Source organism: Wolffia australiana, chromosome 8 (assembly GCF_029677425.1).
Source record: "Wolffia australiana isolate 7733 chromosome 8, ASM2967742v1".
NCBI lineage: Eukaryota > Viridiplantae > Streptophyta > Magnoliopsida > Alismatales > Araceae > Wolffia > Wolffia australiana.
This window is the reverse complement of record NC_135842.1, coordinates 15,151,465-15,178,923: the sequence shown is the minus strand read 5'-3', so window position 1 is coordinate 15,178,923 and position 27,459 is coordinate 15,151,465. Positions and strand designations below refer to the sequence as shown.

The following is a 27,459-nucleotide window of genomic DNA, read 5'->3' as shown; positions in this document are numbered from 1 at the left end:
TTATGTATAAAATAATGAGATTGCAAGAGTGACATACAATATACATGATAGCTCAATTAAGGCATTGTAAGGAGAAAGAATATAGACCTATCTCTTACCTTCCCCTTTGTAACATCAACTGATTAAGAAGAGGGTCACTAGGTTAGAAGGCTATCCAGGAGGGGGCCTTCCATATCCTGCACACGCCTGCCGGTATTCCCTGATTCTCTATGGGCTGTTGTAGAATCTCTGCAAAATAACAACTGCTCTTCAAAATAACAGAGAGAAACTGGATATTGATGATAGCTGGAAGGAGAGAGAGAAAGAGAGAGTTGAGCATTAGAGGGCATTGAGAGAGAAGTAGTGAGAGGAAAAGAGAGAGAGAGAGACAGTAGAGACAGTAGTAGTGAGAGAGATGAGAGGCAGAGAACTAAGAGAGGAGAGAGATAAGGGAGAGACCGTAAGGACACGGTTAAGAGGCCGCAAAAAGAGTTGAGTGAGGAGAGAGAGATTGAGAGGGAGAAGAGAGAGACAGTAAAGAGAGAGTTGAGAGAGAGAGAAAGGGAAATAGGAGAGAGAGGTAGTAGACAGATAGTTGTAACAGAGAGTTAAGAGAGAGAGAGAGAGAGAAAGAGAGATATTAGAAAGAGTTAAGAGAGAGGAGAGAGAGCATAAGATTGATTGATGTCATGTCATAATAATCATATGTTAATGACGGAATTACACAAATACATGCGGCGGTTGTAGTCACAAGACCTTACACTGGCCGATTGAAGCTCGACTGGATCTGACTCCACAGTTTCCTGAAAAAAAAACAAAATAAATATAATTTTATCACCGTGATTTGGGCCAGGATAAGCATATTAATCATTCAAGTAAATCACCTCATTAAGCAGGTCCTTCCTAGTGATCAGACCAACAACATGAGGAGCACGAGGAATCACGAATATGTGTCTCAGACCTAGTTGCCGAAATAGATTATACACCTGAAATAAATGAGAATAAGAATATAATAAGATTATTTAATGATGAGAAAAAAGAGGAATTTTAAACTTTTAGAGAGAAAGGGAGGACCTTTGCCAGGGACATGTCCTCCGGAACGACGTAAGGAGATGGGTTGACAAAGGGGGCAAGATCTATAAACATGCTAAGGTCATCTTCTGTCAGAAAAATATCCTCTAGTGACAGGCCTTTACTCGACACTGGCTTCACAAAGTCACTAAAGTTGTGCCTGAATTTAAGAAAAAACTTATCAATATTTCCTTTAAAAAGGGGTCAATCTCTGTCAAAAATAAAAAAAGTCAATAGACTATAACTTAATCCATTGAACCTTCCTTCAAGACGTTCCTCTCTGTTTAACCAATTCAAGCTCAAATATTGAATCTGGTGGGACCCAATGATCGAATTGATCGACCGACCAGTCGGAAGGAAGATTGATTGATCCTTGATCCCCGGGGCCTGATTGATGATCAGACTGGATTGTTCATCTTTTTGATACTTCGCTCTTGTTTACCTAATGGACAAGCCCTAGGTGTCTGGTTGGTGCTTTCTAAATCAGTTTGATGACGATCAGCCCAGAAGACAGAATAAATCATTTTTCTATCGAACTAAGCAAACATAAACATACATATGAAGTGAACATTAATATTGAATATAGCCATATAAAGTGAGATAATTCCCGGTTTAACAAATTCAGTTCAAAGAGAAGTAGATATAACGTAGAAATACGTATTGAGGGAGTACTTTTTAAAAATTAATTTAGTCAGATAATCATCTAATTAAATGAAATCAAGGAGAATAAAATCATTCATCAGTACCTACCTGACAGACACAGTTCCTGTATTTAAGTTGGAGGGGAAAGGGCTATTCTGGAAGTCTGCCTTAGACTGTAAGAGCACCAGCAAGTGACTGAACCATAAAAATGAAAACCCATTTGTGTCATCAAGAAAAAAGGTAAACAAAAAATGCAGGAAAAAACTCATAACGGGCCCAAACCTTCTGAGTATGAGCCCGATAACAAGGGTCTCCCCATTTCTTTTATGATCGACCACCTGAAAAGAATACACAAGTAAATATATTTAGCAGCAGTTCATTGACTGGAAGCCTGAAATTCTTGAAGTTTTGAAGTCAGGGGTATTTTTGTCATTTTCAATTAAAAATAGTTTTCCTTCCAATATATATCCCTCCGTAAGGAGTGTAGGCATGAATATGTAGACGGTGCGCAAAGCATCCGGCTCAGCACAAAAGATGCTACAGTTTGCTCTTTCTATACCCACTGTAATAAGAGCCAATCCGTGCCTGCAGTCGCCTTTGTTATTCTGTTACTGCCCTATTTGCTCATTCTATATCCTACTGTTGGCTCTCTGATGTAGTCCAGAAATTCATTTCATGAGGCCCACTACCAAATGGTTCACCCGGCTGGAGAATCTTCTAAAAAATCACTTCTTGACGTACAAAATCCTCTGACAGAGCTTACACTTGGCAATAATCTGCAGAATATCTCTGTGATAACTTTTTTACAGCTCAAAATATTCTGTTTCGCCTTGGCAGAATCTTATAGAGGCACACGGTATCTTCTGACAGATTCTACAGGTTCCAGAATCAGCAGAATATCTTTGATCAGGCCTGTCAGAATTTGATCTTCTGTTTTGTCTTGTCAGCGGTGTACTTCACATTTTAAGCTGCCTCTTCAAGGGATCACTTTGGACAACCCTATGCCTTTTGGACCAAAAGAAGGCCCACAATAACCTTTTGGGACCTACTCAGTTTGAATTTTTTTCTGACAACCCTGTTCCCTTCCTGAGTGCTCTCCTTGTAAGAGAATGCTCCAGTGCTTGTGGAACTCAAGCATAACTCTCTCGTCCTATCAAGGATTGAAGATGCCCATTCTGAGGATTCAGGACTTGGGTACTTCAAATAGAGCAAGTCTTGTGGACTCAAGTCGTTTTATACAGTTCCTATGATAATTCTGCATCCCTTTCTTCCCCTCAAAAGGCTATTCTCCATAGAGATCGACATCAAGATCTCTATCAAAATTTCATCCTCCGCAGGGCCCCACACGAATGCCGATCAACATGAAAAAAACCCCATAAACTAGAGAGTCCCTTGACTCACTGTGATTCATTTAAGATGTCATAGGGGGGAGTGGTAATTAGAGTTCAGGGATGGGAAGGGACACTTTACATTCTGTCCCATCCCATGCACTCGGGCACGAGACAGGTCAAATGCTGTGTGCCAGGATACATCACTGGACACACGTCATGGAGGACCTGATGGAAGAATTAAAACTGTGGCAATACTTCACGGATGACGCTTCGAGGAGAAGTTCATCCTGTTCCCTCCCGGGACGTACCAGTGATAGTGCAGGTTTCTAACCAGAATGAAGAAGAAATCGAGAGATTAAATGTTTGAATCAACTCACAGGGAAGCCATTGTGCTTGTGGGTGCGGAGAACAGAAATCACATCAGAAACTTTCACAACACGAGGAAATGATATAACCTGGCGCACATGAAAATAAATCCAGTGAGTCTAAGGGGGTAATTATTTCAAAAATTGTGCGCTGAAAAAAGAATGAGAAAATAAGAACACAGACATTCTGGTTCTTGCATGCTTCTTTTGCAGTTACACGTCGCATGTACTGTTTTGGCCGAGATTCAAGCAATGGGATGCCCTTCACTCGAGCTTGTACTTCATATAACCCTTCATTAAAGACATCACCAACAGCCTGCATTTTAATTGGTATAAATGGGATGTGTGCTGGATTAATAACTTATTTGGTTTGAGGAAGTCATTAACCTTAGATATAAGGAGGACAAGCATGATAAGGGGGAGGAGTTTCAAATTATTAGTGATTTCTACCATAATGACACAGAGGGACACAGTCATTCTCATAGAACCGCCCAAGAAAGATGCTGCACCGAGAAGAGCATACCTGTAACCAGAAAAGTAATCAGAGAGGAAGAGCAATTTTATCATTTGGTGTCAGCAATCGATCAATTTTTACAGCATCGATCAATTTTTAGATCAGCTCGATCATACTATCTGGAATTTCCAATTTGTCAATCAGATCCGGATCAGGGTCATCCAATCAATCAAGATTTCGTAGATGGTGATAGGGAAAGGCAGAGAGAGAGATGTGCAGAACGACTCTGATGTGATTTTATAGAGAGAGAAAGGGGAAAGGGGGAAGAACGACAAACTGGCAGAGGGAAAGGCAGAGAGAGAGATGTGCAGAGAGAGGGAAGGTCAGTGCGAGAGGGAGAGGGAAAGGCAGAGAGAGATATGTGGGGGAAAGAGAGGAAAGGAGTGAGAAGGAGAGAGATAGCGAGGAGAGACAGAGAGCGAAAGAGAGGATAAAAACGAATGTTTAACACACTAGAGGAAGCAGACAAGGCTAAAGATGGGTTAAACATTTCATGATACTGAGCCTGCTAAAACCAAAGAAATTAAAGGTGCTTCTTTCTTTGCGTTTGATACCCCCTGACCTTCATTTCGTTCTGTTAAAACTAATGGGAGGTATTGTATTTTTTTTCTCTCCTCTTATCTCCCCTATAATTTGTATCAAGTTTGTGCCAACCTGTGAAACCTGGCTAAGCATCCTTTCAAAAAGAGAAGCCTCAAATTCCTCCTGGCCGCTGCTCTCCTCTCTCATTACCTCCCTAATTCATCTCTCTTCACTCTCTACTCCTTTACTCTATGAATTTTTACACTTTCAGCAGTATATGTAGTAGATTATGTGATACGTCCTATGAACATGTTAGTCAACGACAGTCAATGTGACTGATAATCCCAACAATGAAAGAATGGTTCAATTCGAACCTATTGAGTAGAGAGAATGAGGGAGAGAGCGGATAGGAGGAGATAGGAAAAGGGATAAACGGAAATGAGTCACAAACTCACTCTTCTTGGCTGCCCTCATGAAGGGAAAACATGCCCATAAGCAAATGACGAAAATACCCCTAAGATAGATTGAGATCAGATCATTATACTTCCTATATCTCTGATGGCGAAATGAAATACTAGCATCCTAGATCTTTGTTTAACATGTGTACTACTGAAACTTCAACGTAAATAAAAACTGAACGGTAAGAATATAGATCATTCCTAGATAAATTAGAGAGGCAAAAGGACACTCACGTTCCCTCTTCAACATTAAGCTTTTTGTAAATTTTAACCACTAGCATTCCTACTAATCTCCCGTAAGTCGATCCGATAGTGATTCCAGGAATAAACTGACCCGCGGGAACACTTGTTCCAAATGTGACAACTGCCAAAGAATAGAAAACGACCTGCAGGCATCAATGGTTCAAATGTGAGTAATTTTCTGTAGAGGGAGCCACAGTTAAGTGAAATGGATAATCTCTAGATAATCATTACAAATCCGGCAGATCAACATAAACGACAAAACACAAAGTTCCAATAAAAAACCAGATGCACTCCATTATTGTTGATAACCTCACTTAAATGAAGGTTTATTGTGGAAATTAATTTATATCACAAAGAATCAGCACTATATTTCCACAGATTATTTTCCATTGATTGAAGTATACCCAGAAAGAAGATCACTTTCAGCCAGAAAAAATCATGACACCTACGACAATTGAGTAATTATGACATTCCAACACGACACTCAAAGAAAAAGTAGCCTCCAACTAGTCATTCACAAGAAAAATAATCTCCCAATGACAACCTTTTTGACTTTCCAAATTTTATGGACATGAATTTCTGAAAAAATAACCGGACAATTTCTTATGAAAGCACATGCAAATAGGTGGGTCCACTCAAAAGCACTTGAACGTCCTAGAGCTGGCAAAAGGCCCAATATGCTGTAATATCCTCTCTAAAAGTTCTCTTAGAGCCCCACGTTGACAGTATTTTGACGTAATCATGCTGTAAGGATACTAGACAAACTGGAAAAGAACTCTTTCTTCATGTCCATTTTTCATGGTATGTTAATATGCCATATTTGAACAGAGGGAAACATATCTTGACACTTTAACATACACTTTCCTCCGTTGAAATGAGCTGAAATGAGCAGTACACAGCCAGTTGATTCTTTAAATACAGTAGATACAGTCAGTGGTGGTTAATTATCATTTCTTAGGTTGCTAGACAAGGCCCCTGCATCTAGTTTTCCAAAAACATATTTTAGTGGCCTAACAATAAATTCATACATTTCTTAGAGTACACGATCTCTAAAATCAATAAAAAATATTTTTGAAGAAATTTTTAAAATCAAATGGTTGGGGAAAAAATGAGAAAGCTGTAGAAAATAATCACACAGAAAATTATTCTCATAGTCTGGAAAAAAAGAGGAAAACAACATGTAACAGTATTTCACCGGGACGCCTATCTTTATTAATATAAAAATGGACATGGTCAACGCAGTAGATCAAATCCCATAACAAAACGACATAGTGTGATATACCAGAAATGTTAGGAGACTTTGCGCACTGTACTCGCGGAAAGTATTTGCACTAAATAAATTGCGTATGGCATCGTCCTGAAGAAAGAAAGGCACACATACATGTGAGAAACACTGGCATTTCCTGAAAAGGAGAGACTGTCAAAATGATTCCAAACCTGGGTGTTGAAGAAGATAGTCGCCAGATCGTTGTATTCCTTGGCACTTGAGCAATAAAACTATGTCACAAAATTATGTGAAAAGAGTTACGCACAAAGACAACTTGATTATTATTGATGGAATTAGTAAACTGCATTGAATAGAACCAATGGATGATAGTCTGTAAACATCAATAAGCTATCCAATCTACAGATCCACATCAATGCTCACGTCTCTAAATTTCAGATTGAGTGCATACCTCTACATAATTTCCATCAACCCCAGGTGCATTGGGGCAATCTATGTTAGAATTATCTCCCCCATTAGGACACGGGCTGCATTTTCTCAGTAATGGCAAACCAAAAGAAAGAAAAGATGTCACCAAAGATATAAGGCAAACCTCGATAACCTGCAGCGAAATAAGGACTAGATTTATAATACAGATGCAACCAAAATTGAATTCGTTAATTAAAATTAAAATAAAGAATAATGTTGGTTTATAAACCTTTATTCTGTTTCCCTTCTTATGTAAATAGTTTCTACGCCATGAAGTTAGATAAAGAGTAAGCTGGTTGAATAACGCTCCTGAAGACAAAAAGGTTCAACATCATCTATTAAAACAGCAAAAGACATGATCTGATTATATCAATGATCCATTCAAAAGATAGATATAATAATCCAGATGACCAACCAAGAAGACCACCAATGATTCCGATTACTGCAACAGGAAACAACTCTTGAAAAGAATAATCTTCTTGACCACTGCATGAAATGCATGGATCAGAATTGAGGTAAGCTGTTAAATAGCACCATAAAGGTAAGGTGCAGCTGTTAAATAGAATTGAGGTACGCACCCTGATATGTCCCATATGATAAATCCTCCAGAACCAAAATGTCCACAATTTCCATTCTTACACCACCCCATGGCAGAACGAACGACAACCGCCACAACAGCTGATGTAAAGAAGACACGCCACATGAGTTGGCTCCTCCACCTTCAGGTATAAATATGAGATCAAAATATTGCCTACAATATTCAAGAATCATATTCATAGGTTTTTGTCATTTAATGGGTTACTATCGCCGGAAGTGTGCTGCTAAAGATAATGAGAAGATAATATTTCATTACCAAAAATGGCCTCCCATGAGGGTCCACAGATACGAAAAAAACTAACATGCAAAACACAATGAAATATCAAACTAAGGAGTATCTTTGGAGCTACGTGCTGAAATAATTGGTTCGTTCAGAATATATCCTGAATCCGAGATAAGAAATGTAGTGAATTTATACAAAATTACATCTGAATTTACAATTGTTAAAGCAACTAAGTGCCTAGTTCCATACAATTCAGATCTCAAATGATTTTCACAATCATAACAATTAAACTAAACTTATTATTAATTCTGCTCTGATTCCTCCCGTTAACATGAACAACAAATATATGACTAAATTTTACTCCAACGGGATTCCTAGCGTTTAAATTTAAATTGGCACTAAACTTAATGGGATGCTTTGTTGCATGTCTTACCATGACGTGACCTCTTCCAAAGCAAAAAGGACGCCTCCAACAGGAGCTCTAAAGGCAGCAGCAACGCCGGCTGCACAGCCGCACGTCACCTACACAAACATTAGTAAATATGCATTTAACTTTTTACATTAGATGATCAGGAATGAAAATAAAGTCCACTTCGCCGCAACTCAATTTAGACGTCAGAAAGAAGAAAGGTAGTGATCGCAAATATTAATAACTTGATCTTAGTAAAAATGAAGACACCATACAGATTTGAAGGTGAATGGCGTTTAAAATTAGAAACAAAACCAAGATGCTAACATTGTGGCATCGGCATAAGCAGCTCTTTCGACAAGTTTGGATAATTTATCAGAACAAGACCTGATTATGGGATAATCATTATTTTTTTTTGAATTAATAAGATAATCATTATAAAGGAACAAAGTATATAAATTGAGAAGTACTTCGCTACCTTTCTTATCTTCAAAAAAATTTATCCACCATTCTGTTGCAGGTGGGTTTAGCATCTAATATGGTCCTCAATAAGAACGGTTCTATAATGGATCAAGAACTAGTAAATCATGGGTATGAATTTTTTTTTTGAATGAAAAATCATAGGTATGAATGGAATGAAGGAGATGAAGAATAAGAATGATACAACCAGAGACTGCTTAAACCATCTCTAAGACATGGCTCTACAGACTTAGTCGTATATTTTTAAATAAATAATATAATAATCCAGAAGTAGCGACACAAAACAAAGGGAGGATTTTGAAACTTTTTGTTTTAGATAATCCGTTACCCTTATGCATGAAAATACTAAATTCCTACTAAGACATAGTAAACCTACGCACCCAGGAAGCTTTTCTGATGGGAAGCACTAAGCCAGAAGGATAAAGTCTCAATGTCCAAGATCACTTTGGACATAGCAAATTTGATACCTATAAAAGACCTGGCGAAGCATCTCTGAGATACTTTTTAACCCACCCCCTGTTACAACCTTATCCCTTCTTACGTATACCTCAATAAAACCTCATTGAGTCTCATTAAAACTTCCTCTTAGATGACACGGGAGCTGGCCACTTTATGTTTTATAAGGGTCTTTAAGCAATTTTCTAATATTTCACTTGTCTATTTTAGATAGATGGTATGGAATGAATAGGTGAAGAAATCCACCCAAAATTGGGTTGTGGCATAATAGGTGGACCACCGGTTTCCGGGTGGTCTGCCCTACTTACAAAATGTGTTCAGGAATGTGTTCAAACACTCTGTCTCCCTTGTGTTAGTCAGTAGAGAAGACGCAACATTGGGTTTCTTTTCCCCCGTAAAGTATGGAAAGCATTAGCTGGCTTTCCAAAAATTTGCAATAACTTAAAAGCAAAAATATTAGAAGGAATAGTCTTTGAGACAACAGTACAGAAGTAAATGGAAGTCTAGAGAACATTAGCCAACTATATTGGAAATCAATCAAAGATGAGCATATTTGACTTCATCTGCCATTAGTTCTGGGATGATTTTTCAAAAAACAACACTCCTCTCATCAAACCGGAAATAATGCTACCACATCACTGGTTCTTGTATTTGGGATGCAATTTCTTGCATAATCTGTGTCAAGGAAAGTAGGAAAGGATACCAAGTCGTATTAAAATCAACTCACAAGGTCACGTCGATCTCGATCACTTTGGAATATAGGGAGAAATCTTGAGCTTAAGTGATATTTTGTGGATCCACCCTGAATAAATAAAAATCAGCTGACAGATGGACAAAACTTCTAAAAAATTACACAATTACTTATTCCTACCTAGATGAAATCCAATTACACAAAAAACAGAAATAACTCCAAATATAGGTCATTGGATGACATGTTTCACGCAGAATTTAATCCTAGGATGTCAAATGGTCAATATATACTTAAAGCGGCTAAAAAAATCGGTTGACATTGAAGATGCAAAATTATAAGAACGGAAAAAAAATCAAAGTTTCGATAGTTAGAACATCAAAATTTCACCCGGGGCAATTTCTAGGGCTCTCTACATTATATTCCAGAACCAAAGCAACTTTCACTTTGCAAAACGGGTACAGAAATATTGGAATCATCACGCTTGAGTTCAAATCGATTAACTTTTAGTTTACAAGCACAGACAAACAGTATAAGGCGATTTATTTTTGAAGAAAGATAGGTGAGATCACAGAAAATCCGTGACCCTCTCGATGTGATAAATAAATATGATAGTTAAGCAAAAATACAGTCTAAAGGGCCGCTGGTGCCCTAGCCATGGTCCTTTAAACCGTGCAGAGGCAAGACTCGCCATTGCTTGTAAACTTTTAGGGCAATGTCTAGAAGTTTGAAGAACAGTACTTGCCTGACCTAGTAGAGAAGCAATACAAGCGCCAGTGTGCACCAATGGACCTTCCTTACCCAATGCTAGACCTCCTCCTACGGAACCAATGCTCCCGAATATCTAAAGACAAAGGAAAGAAGGGTAGGAAAATCAATAAAATGAAATAAATAATGGAAAAATAATAACCCCAGACATACCTTTCCAACCAAAGTTCGGAAAAGAAGGATTCCATGCGCATCAACTCCTGCATATTAGGTTGATTATGTTGTGGTTTTAGAATTGAGGTAGGTTGACTAGATTAGAACACATTTAAGCGCTCACCATTTAAGTAGCCCTTTATTTCTGGAATACCAGAACCTGCTGCTGCAGGTGCAAACTTTGTGATGATAAATACAGAGGAAAGAACTAATAAGAGGTTGAACAATGTATACACGAAGAAGCCAGCAAAATATGAGTGTTTAATGATGGAGAAGGTGATGGCGAACTTCCATCCCGAAAAGTTCTCAACAGCTAGGTTAATAAATATTGCCGCCATACCAGTGCCTGGAGAAAATAAACACTAAAATCAATAGAGAGTCTTAAATAGCGTCCATGGAATGAACATTGTGCACGGAAATAATACACAAGCTGCTATATTGTGCATGGAAACTTCACAAATATATTAAAGACATGGTTGAAAATTTTAACGTGGAGACAGCTTCTAGAAAATCCTTACAAAGAAGCTAATTGCAACTCCTTCAGCAAATAAAAGAAAATTCTTGACAATTTGATTGCAAGCACGTACTTATTCTAGTCCACGTAACTTTAGAGAGAACAAGTAAATTTCATTGCATTGGTGATGTAAAGAAACTGGTGACAGGATTTTGATCAAGTAACTTCAAAGTGAATGACTAAAACAAGATATATGTTTCGTTCCAAGACAATATTGACGAAAAGCATACCACTCGCAAGCCAAAAAGATCTGCAAATTTTAGCTGAAATTTGTATTAAATTTGAGAGGATAGGAGAATAAACATTATTCCAGTAACTGTTTGGACAGAAAAACATTAGCTCTAAAAAAGAGTAAACCCAAGAGAGCAGATTCACAACTGGGGGGACGTTATAATCCTGTGTACTTCCTTCCAAAACGATGAATGATCCTCTTTGAAAACACAAAGTGCAACCCGTTCAATGAGAGGCCCCAAGAAAGAAGACGCAAACAGGGTGATTCATACATAGGAGGGAGAGGAGGGAGGGCCCCCCTCAATGCTCAAGAATAGAGGATATCACAGGAGAGAATAGAGAAACAATAATGAGTGCAATGGCATAGCACGTGCCTGCACATATTTGTACACATCCGAAGCTGATATAGTCATTGAATTTTGTATTAGGCCTGTAAACTATGGATGATTTTTTATTTCTTATTCCTCCTTAACTCACATACCAGAGGGTTTTATATGTTTATTTCCTTCCGTTGTAATCTTATATTGGGCCTGTCAACCATGGAATTGTGTAAGTGTCATTATAGGGTTCACGTGTTAGTGGTCTTACAATAAGTCATTAGCGCAATGGAGCAAGGGTTTTACTTGTGAGGAAGTCATTCATATTATGCTTGAGAGAGAGAATCAACTTCAGCTTGTTCCTGAAGAACAGGCTCAGGGCTTATGGTCAAGTCAAAAATACAAAATCTGAGCTTGAGGGATGTGAAGGTGGCGGTGGAATGCCCCAATATTTTGTCAAGAAACAGCAGGGTGAAAAAACTGACCAGAAATTTCAAGGTAGAAGACCACAATATGGGGACCACGTATCCTATGCCTATTGTGGGAGAAATGAACATTTTTTTTGACAGAAAGATGAGGGAGATCACACAAAGTTGGTGACCCTCCCAAGGAGTTTAAAAAATATGATCGTTAAGTACACATAGGGCCTAAATGCTTCCGTTCGTTGAAGATGGCCTCGTTCCTGTGCAGCCATAGTGCGCAGAGCACTAAGAAGGGTTGAACCTGCCTCTCTCGCCCACTGAGTGCACCATTCTCTATTTTTTTTAAAGAAAATACACCACTTTGTATAGAATCCCAAAAGGCCTCCTCTGAGGAGACATCCACTCAGACAACCAAAGTGCCGGTCTCGACACAATACCACAGGAGAAGTCAGGGAGGATCAACGTGGGCACAGTGGAAAGAGCCAACTTCAATAGATAGAAGGCATTTTGTGCCTTTGAAATCCACACGAACATCTTCTCCTTCAGGAGCTGATTCTGGAAGAAAAACATTTGTTCTTCTTGACGTGGAGAGAGTGAGTATCTAGGAGAAGTCAGATCTGCACCAAGTGTTCTAAATGCACGTTTTAAGGGTGACTGTAAATCAAGATGTTGATGAAGAATACCAGGACAAACTTACGGAAAAGCGGCTGGAAGTCTACTAAAGGAGGTTGGAGTCACTCTTGCGATAGCAAGGTGGCAATTGGTATCGCACATAAACTGATGCAGTTTGACAGGACTAAGCATGTAGAGATTGATAAGCATTTTATCAGGAAAAAGATAGATGAAAAAAGCGGTCAGCTGGAATCTGTGAAATCTTCCGCCCTAGTGGCTGATGTGCCTACAAGGGGGCGCTAGGAACTCTCTTCCATCAGCTCCCCCGCAAGTTGGGTTTCGGGAGTATCTATAACACCAACTTGAGTGGGGTGTCAAGCGCGGAAGGTTTTCTTTCTTTCTTTTTCTTCCTGTACTCACATACCCTGTGTTTTATGTATTTGTGTAAACGTCACTATAAGGCCCATGTGTTAGAGGTCTTGCAATAAAGGTCACTCAAGGAGTGTGACCACATGGTAACCCTACATATCGTGGTGTTAGATCATGAGCCCAAGAAGCAAGATGAAACAACTAACTAAGTGGGCCTAAGGCCATTGTAATCATATAAAAAAGACCAAGATAAATGCAGGAAAAGGGCATGCCCAAATCCCATTAAGGGTCCACGTAAGGCCACTAAAGGGCCCAATAGTGGGCTCGATTAGGTTTAATATTGGGTCCCTATGGGCCCAATATTAAACCCACTAAAGGTGGATATTGGGTCATTAAATGACCCAATAAATCCATCCTGTCCAACGGCTATAAATTTATAGCCGTTGGACAGGCCCTTCTAACAGCCATATTTTTAAATATGGCCGTTAGAAGGGGTCTGGTCACCTCCCTAGTATGGTCACCTCCCTCCCTTTGATTCTTCATTGTAAAGCTATAAAGAAGGGGTCTTTTTCTGATCTAAAAGATCTTTTTTGGCCCCTAATTTGTGTGTAGTTTTCCTCCCTCTCTCCACTCTCTCACTCCCTCTCTACTTTCTCTCTCTTCTTTCTCTCTTTATCTCCTCCCCACTGATTTCTCATGGTATCAGAGCAGAGCTCGATCTGAGCCTGTTTGCAGCCCTGAATGCAGCCCTGATTGCAGGAGATTGAAGTGCTATTGAAGGATTTGGAGGCCCTAGTTGCAGCTCCTTTCTGAAGTCCTTCTTCAGCCCTAAAAGCAGCCCTTTTTGCAGCAAGATTGAAGCCCTGTTTGAGGGACTTGAAGGCTCCAGTTGCAGTTCTTTTTGAAGCTCCACTTCAGAGGGATCAAAGCTTGAAGTTGATGGGGAAGACCAGAACCAGGATGAGTGCCAGAGCTGAAAGGGAGTCTGAAGAATTGTCTGCCATGGCTGCTGCCGCAGTGGCTCCAGCAAGTGCAGTAGCCATCGCCTCTGCCCCTGCACCTGCCCCGGTCAGAATCACTCTACCGGACCTCGACATGAAGTATAATGGCCGCAACGGCCAGAAGTGGGTCACGCTGGCCCAAAGAACTCTCAAGGCAGCTTACCTTGGGAAACATCTGACTGAAGCACCACCAATGGAAGACGCATACGCAATGGATATTTGGGACTCCGAAGAGGCCCTCATCATGAATTGGATGATAAAGAATATGGAGGAAGAGCAAAAGGATGATTACCTCCTGGTCAAAATTGTTCGAGATTTGTGGAAGGAAATCAACAAGTCGTGTGCAGAAGTGCACAAGTACTTCCGAGTCTATGATCTCCGAGAACAAGAGCGGAAATTGAAGCAAGGCAGCATGAGTATCTCCTCCTACTCAGCAAAGCTCAAAGCAATTTGGAGGGAATTGGACCTTCTATTCCCTACCGGGGATAGGGACCACCCTTCCTACATCCGGGAGGTGACCTACAGAACAATTCAGTTCCTGATGGGTCTCAACCCGGAGTATGAAGTGCTCAGGAGTCAGCTTCTCCATAGGGAACGATTTCCCACTTTGGAGGAAGCAATTTCGGAGTTGCAAGGTGCTGAAAGTCGCAAGACAATCAGCACCAAGGGAAGTGGAACCACCACATCAACCACGGTAGTCCACTTGGCAAAGAAGGAGGGACAAAGCAATTCGAATTCTTCAGCAGCACAGACCACTGCTCCACAGCAGCCCAAGGCGTCACCAAAAGAAGGTAACACCTCGGATCTCATCTGTGGATATTGCAGGAAGCCAGGGCACATCAAAAAGGAGTGCCGCAAACTGGCATGGAAAGAGGAGCAGGTCCGGAAAGGCACATAGAACCCTGGACAGCACAAGAAAGCCTACCTGGCTAGTGAAGGGGAGGAAACGCAACCCTCCGGGAAGAAGGAAGAAGATGCCGACCTTCAGAAAATTCTGCAAATGCAGTCTGAGGTAAACAAACTGCTGCAGAAATTCAGCTCCACCTCACTGGCACAGACAGGTAAAATCTTCGCACTAACTACCTTTAATAATAATGCAGCTATTTCTGAAAATTGGATTTTGGATTCAGGGGCGACAGATCATATGTCACCCCACAAAAACTTATTTTTCTCTTATGAAACCGAAACTAGTAATTTAAAGGTATTTACTGCTAATGGTGGGATATTAAGGGTAGATGGAAAAGGATCTATTAAGGTTAAGGGGAAAATCTTGAAGGGGGTGTTACATGTACCCGATTTAAAGGCAAACTTATTGTCTTTAACTCAGTTGGTAGATGATACTGGGTGGCAATTTAGTCTAGACTCTGATGAGTGTTTTCTCTGTCTAAAGGGCACCGGGCAGAAGATTTCCTCAGTTAGCAGGAGAGGGGGACTTCTCATGCTGGATGGACTAGGGGAAGGTGGGGAGCAGAGGGTGACCTATGCTGCCCAGAGTGCAGAACGCATCACCCTTCTCCATAGGCGTCTAGGACATCCCTCATTTCATATTTTAAAACATTCGTATCCGGATTTATTTAAAGGGGTTATTTTTGATCAACTTATGTGTGAAAGTTGTCAATATGCTAAACACAAAAGGTCATCGTACCCTAATACAAATCATAGGGCGTTATCAGCCTTCGAATGCGTTCACAGTGATGTATGGGGACCATGCTCCATACCCGGATTGACGCAACACAGATGGTTCATCCTTTTTGTGGATGATTTCTCTAGATATACATGGGTATATCTATTGAAATCCAAAGATGAAGTCCCAGCAGTCATCCAACTATTTTGTGAAATGATTCACAATCAGTTTGGTAAAAAAATCCAGCGATTTAGATCGGATAACGCTAGAGAATTCTTTTGCCAGGAAGTCAATCAATACTTCGGAAGAAATGGGATAGTTCATCAGTCTTCATGTGTAAACACCCCTCAGCAAAATGGGCTTGCTGAGAGGAAAATTGGACATATTATGTCCACTGCAAGAGCCCTATTGTTCCAAGGAAATTGTCCAAAAAGGTATTGGACAGAAGCAGTAGCAACGGCTACACATTTAATAAACAGAACAGCATCTAAAACTTTGAATTTTAGTGCCCCAATTGACCTTTTATCTTCTGATTTTTCAAAAGTAAGCTTGAAGACTAACTTACCAGCCAGGATATTTGGCTGTACAGTATATATCCACGATCACTATGCAGGAAAATTGGATCATCGAGCCCTGAAATGCATCTTCCTGGGATACTCTAACACCCAGAAAGGCTACAAGTGCTATCATCCACCAACGAGAAGATTTTTCGTCTCGGCAGACGCACAGTTTGATGAATTGCACATGTACCATGACGAAAGGGAGCGTGCTGAGGCCTACATGGACAAATCTGAGGAAAGGACTGAAGATGACGAGTTCAGAATGATCCCATCATCAAACCAAGGTGAGTTTACCTCTGCTGAGATTGATATTCCAACTTCAGCAGGGGAAGGATCTCAAGCACCAGAGGACAGCCCATGTGAGGACGAAGTCCAGGCTCTTGAGACCCATCCGAGCGACAGTGGGTGGTCCATTGCCGTCCGGAAAGGGACACGGCAATGCACCAAGACCAAGCGGTATCCGGTAAGCAACTATTTGTCGTATACCCGTTTTTCACCTGAATATAAAGATATAGTACATGCACTAATGACGGTATCAGTCCCTAAGAATTTCCGAGAAGCTATGTCCTTACCGGAATGGCAGCAAGCCATGAATGAAGAAATGGAGGCACTAGTAAGGAACAAGACTTGGGAGATGGGTCCACTTCCACAGGGAAAGAAGGTAGTGGGTAGTAGATGGGTCTTCACCGTCAAACACCACTCAGATGGATCCATTGCCAGATACAAGGCCAGGCTGGTGGCCCAAGGGTATACACAGTCATATGGCATAGATTATAATGAGACATTTGCCCCAGTTGCCAAGTTGAACACGGTAAGAATCTTAATCGCACTTGCTGCTATTTATGGATGGAAACTTTATCAATATGATGTAAAAAATGCCTTTTTGCATGGAGATTTAGAGGAAGAGGTATATATGGCACCCCCACCAGGTTATTGTCTAAGTAAAAATTTAGGAGATGTATGTCACCTTAAGAAGTCACTCTATGGACTGAAACAGTCCCCCAGGGCTTGGTTTGGAAAATTCTCAAAGGTAATGATAGCAGCAGGATACTTGCAAAGTGAGGGTGATCATACTCTTTTTATTAAGCACTGTGATAATGGTAAGATAGCTATTCTGATAGTCTATGTAGATGATATTATCATCACGGGAAATGACAGTGCAGAAATTCAGAATCTTGAAAAACACTTGTCATCCTCTTTTGATATTAAATCATTGGGATTGATGACATACTTCCTAGGAATTGAAGTGGTATATTCGAAATTAGGAATTGTACTAACCCAACATAAGTATACCTTTGATTTACTAAAGGAGACAGGGAACTTGGACTGCCGCCCAGCAGCCACTCCGGTCGATGTAAGCGTGAAGCTAAAGGTGGAACAACATGACAAGGATGCACCTATCGACAAGACATCCTTCCAAAGGCTCATTGGTAAGCTGTTATATCTGAACCACACCAGGCCAGATATAGCATTTGCAGTGAACTCCCTGAGCCAGTTTATGAATGATCCGCGGGAGTCACACCAAGGGGCCGCAAACCGCATTCTGGCCTACCTAAAGGGGACCATTGGACAAGGCCTATTGTTCAGATCTGGAGGTGAGCCTACTGTCGTTTTGTTTACTGACTCGGACTATGCAGGTTCTTTCGAGGACAGCCGGTCAACCTCAGGTTACTGCAGTTTCATTGGGGGGAACTTGGTGACATGGCGCAGTAAGAAGCAGAAGGAGGTCTCCCTGTCCAGTGCCGAAGCTGAGCTTCGAGCACTGAAGAAGGGAGTTTGCGAGGGAATGTGGCTAAAAGGCATTCTACAAGACCTACGACTATACCAAGACAAGGGTATGGTTCTGTTTTCAGATAGCAAGTCAGCCATTGCACTGGCCAAGAACCCAGTCCAGCACGAGCGCACCAAGCATGCACGGGTGGCCAGGCACTACATCAAACAAAGCATCGACGAAGGCTTCATCATTCCCCAGTACATCTCTACTCTGGAGCAGACGGCCGACTTGCTGACCAAGGGCATTGCGGGGCCCCAATTTCAAGCTTTAGTGTCCAAGTTGGGCATGATTAACATCTATACCCAACTTGAGGGGGGGTGTTAGATCATGAGCCCAAGAAGCAAGATGAAACAACTAACTAAGTGGGCCTAAGGCCATTGTAATCATATAAAAAAGACCAAGATAAATGCAGGAAAAGGGCATGCCCAAATCCCATTAAGGGTCCACGTAAGGCCCACTAAGGGCCCAATAGTGGGCCCGATTAGGGTTTAATATTGGGTCCCTATGGGCCCAATATTAAACCCACTAAAGGTGGATATTGGGTCATTAAATGACCCAATAAATCCATCCTGTCCAACGGCTATAAATTTATAGCCGTTGGACAGGCCCTTCTAACAGCCATATTTTTAAATATGGCCGTTAGAAGGGGTCTGGTCACCTCCCTAGTATGGTCACCTCCCTCCCTTTGATTCTTCATTGTAAAGCTATAAAGAAGGGGTCTTTTTCTGATCTAAAAGATCTTTTTTGGCCCCTAATTTGTGTGTAGTTTTCCTCCCTCTCTCCACTCTCTCACTCCCTCTCTACTTTCTCTCTCTTCTTTCTCTCTTTATCTCCTCCCCACTGATTTCTCACGTGGGGACCTGTTTGAGGGAAGAACAGATGTCTATGTTTTTGTCCGACTACCATTTGTCAGCCAGAGTTTCTATGGTGGCGACACCAAGAACATGGCAGCACGGTTCCACATGTAATGGGGTCCACAACTAATCTGGTCCCATATGGCATAAAACTCGTACTGTGCATGACTTGTTTCTGTTAATGAAAACCCATCGCATTTCTTTTCTATATTGTGCTTCTTTTTCGTCTCCTCTTGATCATGTCATCAAAGGCTTCCAAGGGACTGGATGCACATTGAAAATGAGAAAATTGACCAATGGATCTTGATGCAAATACAAATAAAGGTTTTGAGGACCGACACTGATAAGTGATAGAGGACGGAGGGACTGATCGGTGAGTTGTTCAGTGATTTCGTCTAGAGCAAAAAAATTATCCTTTTCACTGTCTGTCCCAATCACCATCTGTCTAAAAGCCAGCTCCATCACAAATGGCTTCACTCTAGGAGGCCGCTTTGTTCGTAATTGTCCTTCCTCCCGTGTTGTGGATAGGTGTCTCGTGGTCGAATCCGGAGCTAAGAGCAATGCTCGGATTTTTTATTTTTGGAAGAATAGCAATGCTCGGATTTACTTGTGGAGCCGAAGTCTCTTTGGGATGCTTGAGATTGCTTGGGAGTAACCGAAGTAGGTAGGGCTAGGCCCTTAGTAGAACACTGAAACATTTTATTATCACATGAGTAAAGATACATCGGTGGCCATAACCATTATATAAGGCACAGAGCAAATATAAGAAGATAGAGACAAGGCACAATCCACACCATTGTGTAGTGGTGCTCATGCGCCTTGGGCCGCACAGCTCCGCTACAAGCATGCCTCGGGCCCTGTGCGAAGCACACCTCTAGGCCATGTCCCTTGGCAGGTCCACCGGTCAGTCGTACCACACGCCCTGACATCCACCCATACTACCACTGTGCTCAGGGCCCAGCCTTGATGCTCCACATGCCTCTAGCGCCCACGCTAACACCTCTACTGCTTTGATCCACATTGGGGCCACCGTGTTCGCCGTCATGAGCCTTGGCGTCTACTCTCTGCAGCACTATCCACGGGGACATGCATGTGTGTGCCCCACAACCGTCTCAGTGCTCTGAGCTCCATGGCTACTTGCCGCAGAGTCTGCATGCCTTATCCCTTTGGCGGGATACGACACTGCCCCCGCAGGGGAAGTACCTGCAGACCGCAGCGCATGCATTGGTAGCCTGCATGCGCAGCCTAGGCAGCATGTGCATGTGCGGCCTCAGCGGCATGCCTGCACACGGCTCCAGCAGGCCTCCTGTGCGCACGGCCTACCCTGATCCGCCACACATGCACGACAACGAGCAGGAGCCCCATGTGGGCATTGATCAGGGACGGGAGTCACCACCCGTGATGCGTATGGTGTCCACGCAGCGAACTCAGCTTCCTATCCCAAGTCCAAATGTGTGGGGTTTTCAGACAGGCATGTATTAACCATGCACCCTGTGCGATTAACGGGCAGGCCTCTGCGCAGGGATGCTGCCTACTTTGGGGACTTACAATAGGACAGAGGGTAAATCCAAGAGGAAGAGACACCTCACATAGGTCATAACCTACAGTATTCTTGGGATCCCATATGCATGCCCTTCCCCGGCTCCCTTCTCACTCACTTGGCCTCCTACTGGTCCCCTGCTGCTGCTGCCACTCATCCCCCTGCCTCAGTGAGTCGCCAGGCCTCGTTGACACTATTACCAATTCTCGTATATCACCCGCCCTACCTGTCATCCACCTTCCTCCATCGTTCTGCACCCATGAATTTTGTCATCAGTCATCCAAACAATTCAATATTGTCCAAGATCATCCTCTCTTTTTGGCGGTCGTACCTCCAAGGCACTACACAGATTACTGATGATGATACGAGACCCAACTGATGGCAGCCTGTCATTAGTCCATGAACCGTTGGCAACTATAATAAATAAATTTCAGCAACATGGAGGAACAAATCCTCCCTCTTTGACCTTGTAAGACATCCCAAATTCAAGGAGATGTACCCTCTAAAGACCTCTTTTGATCTCTGTAAGGGGACTTTTCGCACTAGTCTCTAAGAGAAGGATGCACAAAAAAGAAGGGGAAATCTATTTGTAGGTCTAAGCATGGTACTTCGATTAACTAAAAGATAGTTTCCAATGAGCTTTTTAAACTGTGTGAAACACTTTGACAGTAACTCTGAGACATTTTCAACCATTATAGCTGACAGAAACTTTACCCAATTAGGTCAGTTAATTTTAAGCTCAATATGTAATGCTGGCCTTTATTTTCCCTTTTTGCAAAATTTCAAAAAATTCCCATCAAGGATAGGGAGTGAAAATCCCAACTTTGTCGCTCCCAGCAAAGAAGATATTCTTCAATTTCGCATAAACCTATTGTTGCCTAAAAAATATTTCACCATACTCACCAATTCCTACTAGCAAAGAGAGCACCCACTTCAACAACACGTAATATCCCACATATAGCCTCCCTCTGTGGGCCTACAGCAAATCAAGACAAGACACGAATAATTGTGTCAAACATTTATAACTTGTATGGTTTATAAAGAGCCCGAATGAAGAAATATTTAGAGGACATATAGTATTTAAGAAAACACGACAAATAAAATATGAATAGACAGAGAATAAAGTAGATAAAAAAAAGATGTAATCCAACTAATAAAATTCATAATAGTATCAAACACTAAAATCCTTAAAAGCATGTTTAATCGAAGAGTGTCACTCTTTTATTTTAAAATTAATTTATACGATGAGGAGAAAATTTCCGAGGAGAGAAGAAAACTCCTCATAAAGACGGAATGAAAATCCGTTCTATCTTTTACAGACCTGCTCTTCTCGGTAGGCGAAATTCTCAATCACTTCATAGTCAAGGCTTTCCACGCCGCTTCCTCTGATCCTCACTGAAGGCCCTTCCTCCCCATCCACATCCTCGGACGCCGGCAACTGCGACCAAGCAACCCTCGCCGTTTCAAATCCTTGTCGCAGGTGATTGGACAACATTGCACCGCCAAATTGAGCTTCCCACCAGTCCTTCTTCACGAAGGTGCAACCCTAGCTGAACCAATCACGAACCTAATCTCGCCTTCTCTCTGTTTGATCCATGCGCCGAGCAAACGATCCGAGCAGCGGCTTCAAATCAAAATTGAACAAAGGCGACGAATCGAGGAAATCGAATTGATGATCCGACAGAAGAAATTTGCAAGATAATTACGATCTTGAAAGAGTAGATTGAAGGCGAAGAATTGGCTCTGATCTCCGCTGCTGAAGTCTCTGTCTCTTCTAATTCAACGTTCATCCCTCTCTTATTTATACGTGAGATTCGACGACGGATGACGGGTGATGGATGACGGACGACTGGTGACGGGGAAACCGATGATTGATGACGGTAGTAGATACGGATGACGGATGACGGTAGTAGATACGGATGCCGGTAGTGGATACGGATGACGGATGACGAGAGGTCGCGTTCTTCTGCATGATGCCTCGCAGATAGATATCAGAAATGATGATCATGGATATCCGTCTTTACCGATATCTAGATGCCAAATGACGATCTCGGATATAGGTTGTTACGGTACCGATGTCTGACTCAATATCAGCATCCATCTTCGTCTCAAGAGTTGGATGACGATATCAGATATCGGATTTTTTATATCCAACATATAAACGGAAACGTATATCAAATAATTTGTGTTTCACTCTGAGACATAAATTTTTAATTAAGCTGTCGGTAGCTGGACATATACTATGTTTGAGCACTGATATATTTAATTAAGAGTTCATACTTAGTCAAGCTAGATCCAAAATGACCCTAGGAGCACAGACCACTTAATAGTTTTTTAACTTTTTATTTTTTATGTATGAGACAATTGGCGCTTATTTTTTAAACTGATATATGGACATCCAGTACTGGCATCCACCATGCCCGGAGCCCTGCGATATCCATCCCAATATTCAGTCTTGAATGGATATTTGATATTCGTCTGATATCCAACATCCAGTACAGGCATCTGCCATGTCCAAAGCCCTAAGATATCCATTCCAATAACCGATATTGGTTGGATATTCAATATCTGATGTCCACTATCCCTGATTTCATCCCAATATTTGATATTGGATGGATATCAGACAAGAGGTAAAGAAATAAAGAATATTAAAAGATAACTATAAAAAGATAAAAAGAAGAATGACATGACTTTTGTTTCAGTGATGTTATTGTTCATTTTTTAACCAGTAACTAAGTGAAACACTTGATGGATTTTTCCCCCTTCTGAACTGTTACCCTATCATTATTCACCAAAAGGTGACCTAGGCATGTTCAATAAAATAAAATAAATTATTTCAAAAAATCATAATAAATAAAGTAAAAAATTAGATTGGTGTCTCAAGGGATCACCTCCGGTTCCTTCCCACTTCTTGTATTACACCCACCACCATTGCTTCCTCTACTAGTATTGTTGATGTCAATTTGACATCAACAAATCCTTATCATTCTAAGATGGTACTCATAAGTCAATGCAGATATTCCTCATAAGATATTCACTTTTTCTCAAAAAACATTTTTATAAGTAACACACCAAAATGTCTAATTATCTCAGCTCTGGTTTTTGACTCTCATACTTTAATTAATCATTTTTTTAAGGAAGTTGTACATCATTTGTTGAAATTTTTTACGTTGATAGTACTGTATGTATGGCCAAATATATAAGAAATAGAGAAAGTTAAGTCCTTTGTACATTCTACTATTAAGTCCAGAGATTTGGTGTCTCTAAATTTCTATTTTAGTTTTGAAACTTTGAGATTTAATGTCGATTTTTTTTCAAAAGAAACAGTAAAATTGTTCCAAGATGCAGTTTAAATGTGAAAACTCCTAAGTCTATCATCACAATATGTATCATAATTTTTTGACTATCTACAGGACAGGATGTCTTCCAGTGCATAAATTGCTTCATTTTAGTGATAAATCATCTAGAGAAGGTCTAGAAGAGGTTTATTGCATCCTTTCACATCTAAAATCAACTTTAGGCAAGATTCTTTGAAAATAATACATGTAATGTGGACTTAAATATTCTAAATTTCATGTATTTTTAGGGCTATAATTACAATATGATCGACTGAAAAAAATTGCTACAGATGATGTATGGATACAAGCAACACTCTGTAGTCTCTAGTTCTTCCCTTGAGAGTGAATATGGAGCTTTAGCAGTAAGAATTTGAGATTTATGGGCCCAAAAAAACAAATAATCTGAGATTTCATGGCCCTAACTAAAGAATGATGCCAATGTATGATTGTTTGGATTATTATGTCGCCTTTCACATAACATCAAATATCATTTTTAATGAAAGAATAAAACCGACTATAGTTGGTCGCTATAATTTTAGTCATTTAGTTTTTAGGACTTCATCAAGCTTCTTCTAAACAATTCAAGAAATCAACCGATGAATGTTTTTTCCAAACATATTCAAAGATTTAATTTACAAAATGTGGAGCTTAAGGACACGATATAAATCCTATCATTCTACTAACCTATTATATTCACGATACATGATTTATTCACGAACCCGAGATGAAACGAAACGACATGGAAACATAACGGAACGGAGCGCGACGAAATAAGAACAAAACGGAACGGGAAAAAACGAAACGAGACGAAACGAAACGAAACGAAACGAAATGGAAACAGAACGGAACGAAAAAACGAAACGAAACGAAATGGAACGAGAACGGAACGGGAAAAAATTAGAGGAGAACGAAACGAACTGGGAATAGAACGGAACGGAACAAAACGAAACGAAGGCAGAATGGAACGGAACAGAACGGGACCGGAACAAAAACCTTAAAACAGAATCACAGAAACGGAGAGAAACTTGTCAAAGTCTGTAACGGATGACGGACCGAAATGCCGTTCGGTATCGCTCCGTCCGCCCTATTATGTTGTATGTCATCCGTCATCCGTCCACGATCCTTTGGGGCTCAGTTAAATGAGCATCTCGTGAAAGCAAAATATCACGAGGATGTAATGAGCAGGTTGTTGTGGGCCAGTGGAACACTGAAATAATTAGTGGTCTTAAATTTTAATGATAATATCTATTGATCATAAAAGACTTTGGTTTTTTGGTCTATAACCACCACATTAGCAAGAAAATGAAGTGACATGTACTAATATTGTATTTGTATGATTCATATCTGATTTCTTTCCCTAGTCATCTTGGTCTACATAATTCCTACTTTCTGTATAAATCTATACTTGTATCTATCTATACTTTCATTATCTATCTATATTGATAAGTATCATTATCTGACAATTTCTAGGTGAAATAATGACCCAATGGATAGCAATCTGATTGCATAGAAGCACAATTAGTTGACAATTACTAAAAAGGTTGGAGGTAAAGGCCATTGGCAAAAGCTGAGTTCAGGGGCAACTTAGCATAGTTCCTGCCTCCCATTACCTACATGCGAGTTACTAATTGTTATGCAAGTATACTATATCCAACATAAACAATTTCAAGCTCATCTATTTATTTAGGGGGATATTTAATTGAAGATCCCGAAGTCCATGATGGATACGACACCAAAATCATTTCTTTCCAGAATCATCCCTGATTTCTTTTAAAAATAATGATCTTACTAATCAGACGCAAAACAAGTTGGATGAAGTAGAGTGGGATAAAGAACTCCTTGGGAATAAAATCGACCTTGAGTTCATTTATGTAACAGTTTCAACCTTTATGACAGATATATTTTTAAACGAATACAAGTGCTTTAAATAAATCTCAACGAGAAATACAGTGGAGGAAATCTTCTGAAAGGACGAATTCACGCGAAGCCTTTAAAGTAAGAAAAACAGAAGAATATCTATGGAAGCATAGCTTTCATAAGAAATGTGGTAAATCGCCTATAGGGTGACATAATGATAGGAGAATCTAGATGGAAAAGGGAGAACCATGATAGGATTAAGGTATAACTCAAACATATCTTTCTAAAATGACTTTCTATACTCATAGAATAGAACTAATTTGTGTATAGATATTGATCCCCAAATTATGGATATTTTAATGAAGTAGTTGTTTATCTTAGCCTACACAACTTTGATATGTTATGTGCCACGAAAAACAAGCCAGAAAACACAATATGTGCACCTGCAACACCTTCGTAACTCCAAGTACCTGGATTAGTTATAGTTCCCCCCTGTAATACTCCAATCAGCCCATGAATTGGTTATTACTAAATGAGTCATGAAAGGTATAACGAACATACCTTGTCTCCACATTGGATCAAGAACGTGGTCAGAGGGATCAAAAACTGCTAATTCGTATAGAGCCATTGTTGGCTCAACCAGCAACTAAATCTGTATGCATTATATGTACAGAAAGCAATCGACCGAGATCATTCAATACGATAATATGAACACGATACCGGGGGAAAGCCATGGAAATACCCCTTTATAAAAACATAATAGACAAAATGTAACTTTATCACTAACTAAATATACATATACACATATATATATACTATGCTCCTAACCTTTTTCAGTAGTTATCTATAAGGGTTGATATTTATTCTGTAAGATTGTTGAAAATAAGGGAAAAAAATTATGTTCGTAGGAACAAAGAGAAGCAAATATATTCTATACCCGATAAGTACAATACACAAAGGGCACTTTGTTTTATTTGTGAAAACTCAATACATCAACACTGTGTCCATTATTTTATGGATCCCCTGCTAATATTTTTATTTATGAAATTCCGTATTTATGTTTGAACCCTAGAATCTCTGTATTAAATAAGAGAAGCAGAAATAAAAATTCTGACGATAAACAATAAATCAATTGCAATGTTTCCACATTAAACTCAAATATTGTCATTTAGTTTTTTTAAAATGCCCATTGGTGTTCCAAAAGTACCTTTTTGGAGTCCTGGTGAGGAAGATGAGTTTGGGTTGATGTATAGTGCCCCTTGTCAGACATATTGGCTGATATGGGATTTACCCGTTCTCTCCCCCAATGGAGATATCTTCTTTTCGCCCAAGAAAGACTGATTGTACCATTAAAAACTTGGAGCATGTAATACAATTAAATCAAATTTCTTAGAGATCAATAATATAAATTAGAATAAATTATGGATTAGTTTGTTTGTGCCAAAAAGATGAAATATTCACGCTCCATTCATAAAATACAAAATTCGTAACATAGGTACTATTATTACTTTACTTGTATAATATAGAAAAAATTTAATGGGGCTTGCTGTAAATATTCCAATCCATGGAATAGTTTAAAGAATAAACATGGGATTAACCGCTTCAATGGGATCTTTCATTCCATTTGGAGGAGAAATCACCAAACGTCTAGCATTCTCTCATGCTTCACACCTATGAGTTTTTTATTTGTTTGATTTGAGAAAAAAGGCTATGCCTTCACCGTATGGAACATCAATAATAAGTACAAATATCATGGGATTTTAAGTTTGATATGAACAAACCCTGTTTTTTTATAATATGAAATTATGTTTGAAGCCAGCTCCGAAAACTCCAGTGCGCTAAAGTGCACCTTAC

At 40.2% G+C, this 27,459-nt stretch overlaps 1 protein-coding gene across 2 annotated transcripts; it reads right to left on the bottom strand.

Annotated features, from left to right (window-relative positions):
- On the bottom strand, positions 1-22,179 carry CLC-D (chloride channel D). 2 transcript variants are annotated; one of them, XM_078579428.1, is made up of 23 exons: positions 21,732-22,179; positions 21,314-21,386; positions 10,717-10,938; positions 10,593-10,639; positions 10,417-10,515; positions 9,711-9,785; positions 8,072-8,160; positions 7,397-7,537; positions 7,234-7,304; positions 7,048-7,127; positions 6,802-6,951; positions 6,563-6,622; positions 6,408-6,482; positions 5,117-5,268; positions 3,776-3,911; positions 3,573-3,704; positions 3,401-3,478; positions 1,975-2,030; positions 1,801-1,887; positions 1,054-1,210; positions 864-965; positions 736-782; positions 1-228 (listed from the first exon to the last, which is right to left on the bottom strand). In XM_078579428.1, the coding sequence occupies exons 1-23, from the start codon at positions 21,903-21,905 to the stop codon at positions 138-140; spliced, it is 2,394 nt and encodes a 797-aa protein (XP_078435554.1). In that variant the 5' UTR covers positions 21,906-22,179; the 3' UTR covers positions 1-137. The 2 variants fall into 2 exon arrangements, with proteins under 2 accessions (XP_078435554.1, XP_078435555.1); XM_078579429.1 differs by having other exon boundaries at positions 741-782.
- Between the last annotated feature and the right edge of the window lie 5,280 nt (positions 22,180-27,459).

Coding starts and splice junctions, on each gene's coding strand:
- CLC-D (XM_078579428.1), bottom strand. CDS start 21,905: ATGTTGTCCAATCACCTGCGACAAGGATTTGAAACGGCGAGGGTTGCT. Junction 9,786..10,416: donor TTGCTTCTCTACTAGGTCAG/GCAAGTACTGTT, acceptor TTATTTATTCAG/GGTGGATCCACAAAATATCA. Junction 3,479..3,572: donor AAGCATGCAAGAACCAGAAT/GTCTGTGTTCTT, acceptor CATGTGCGCCAG/GTTATATCATTTCCTCGTGT.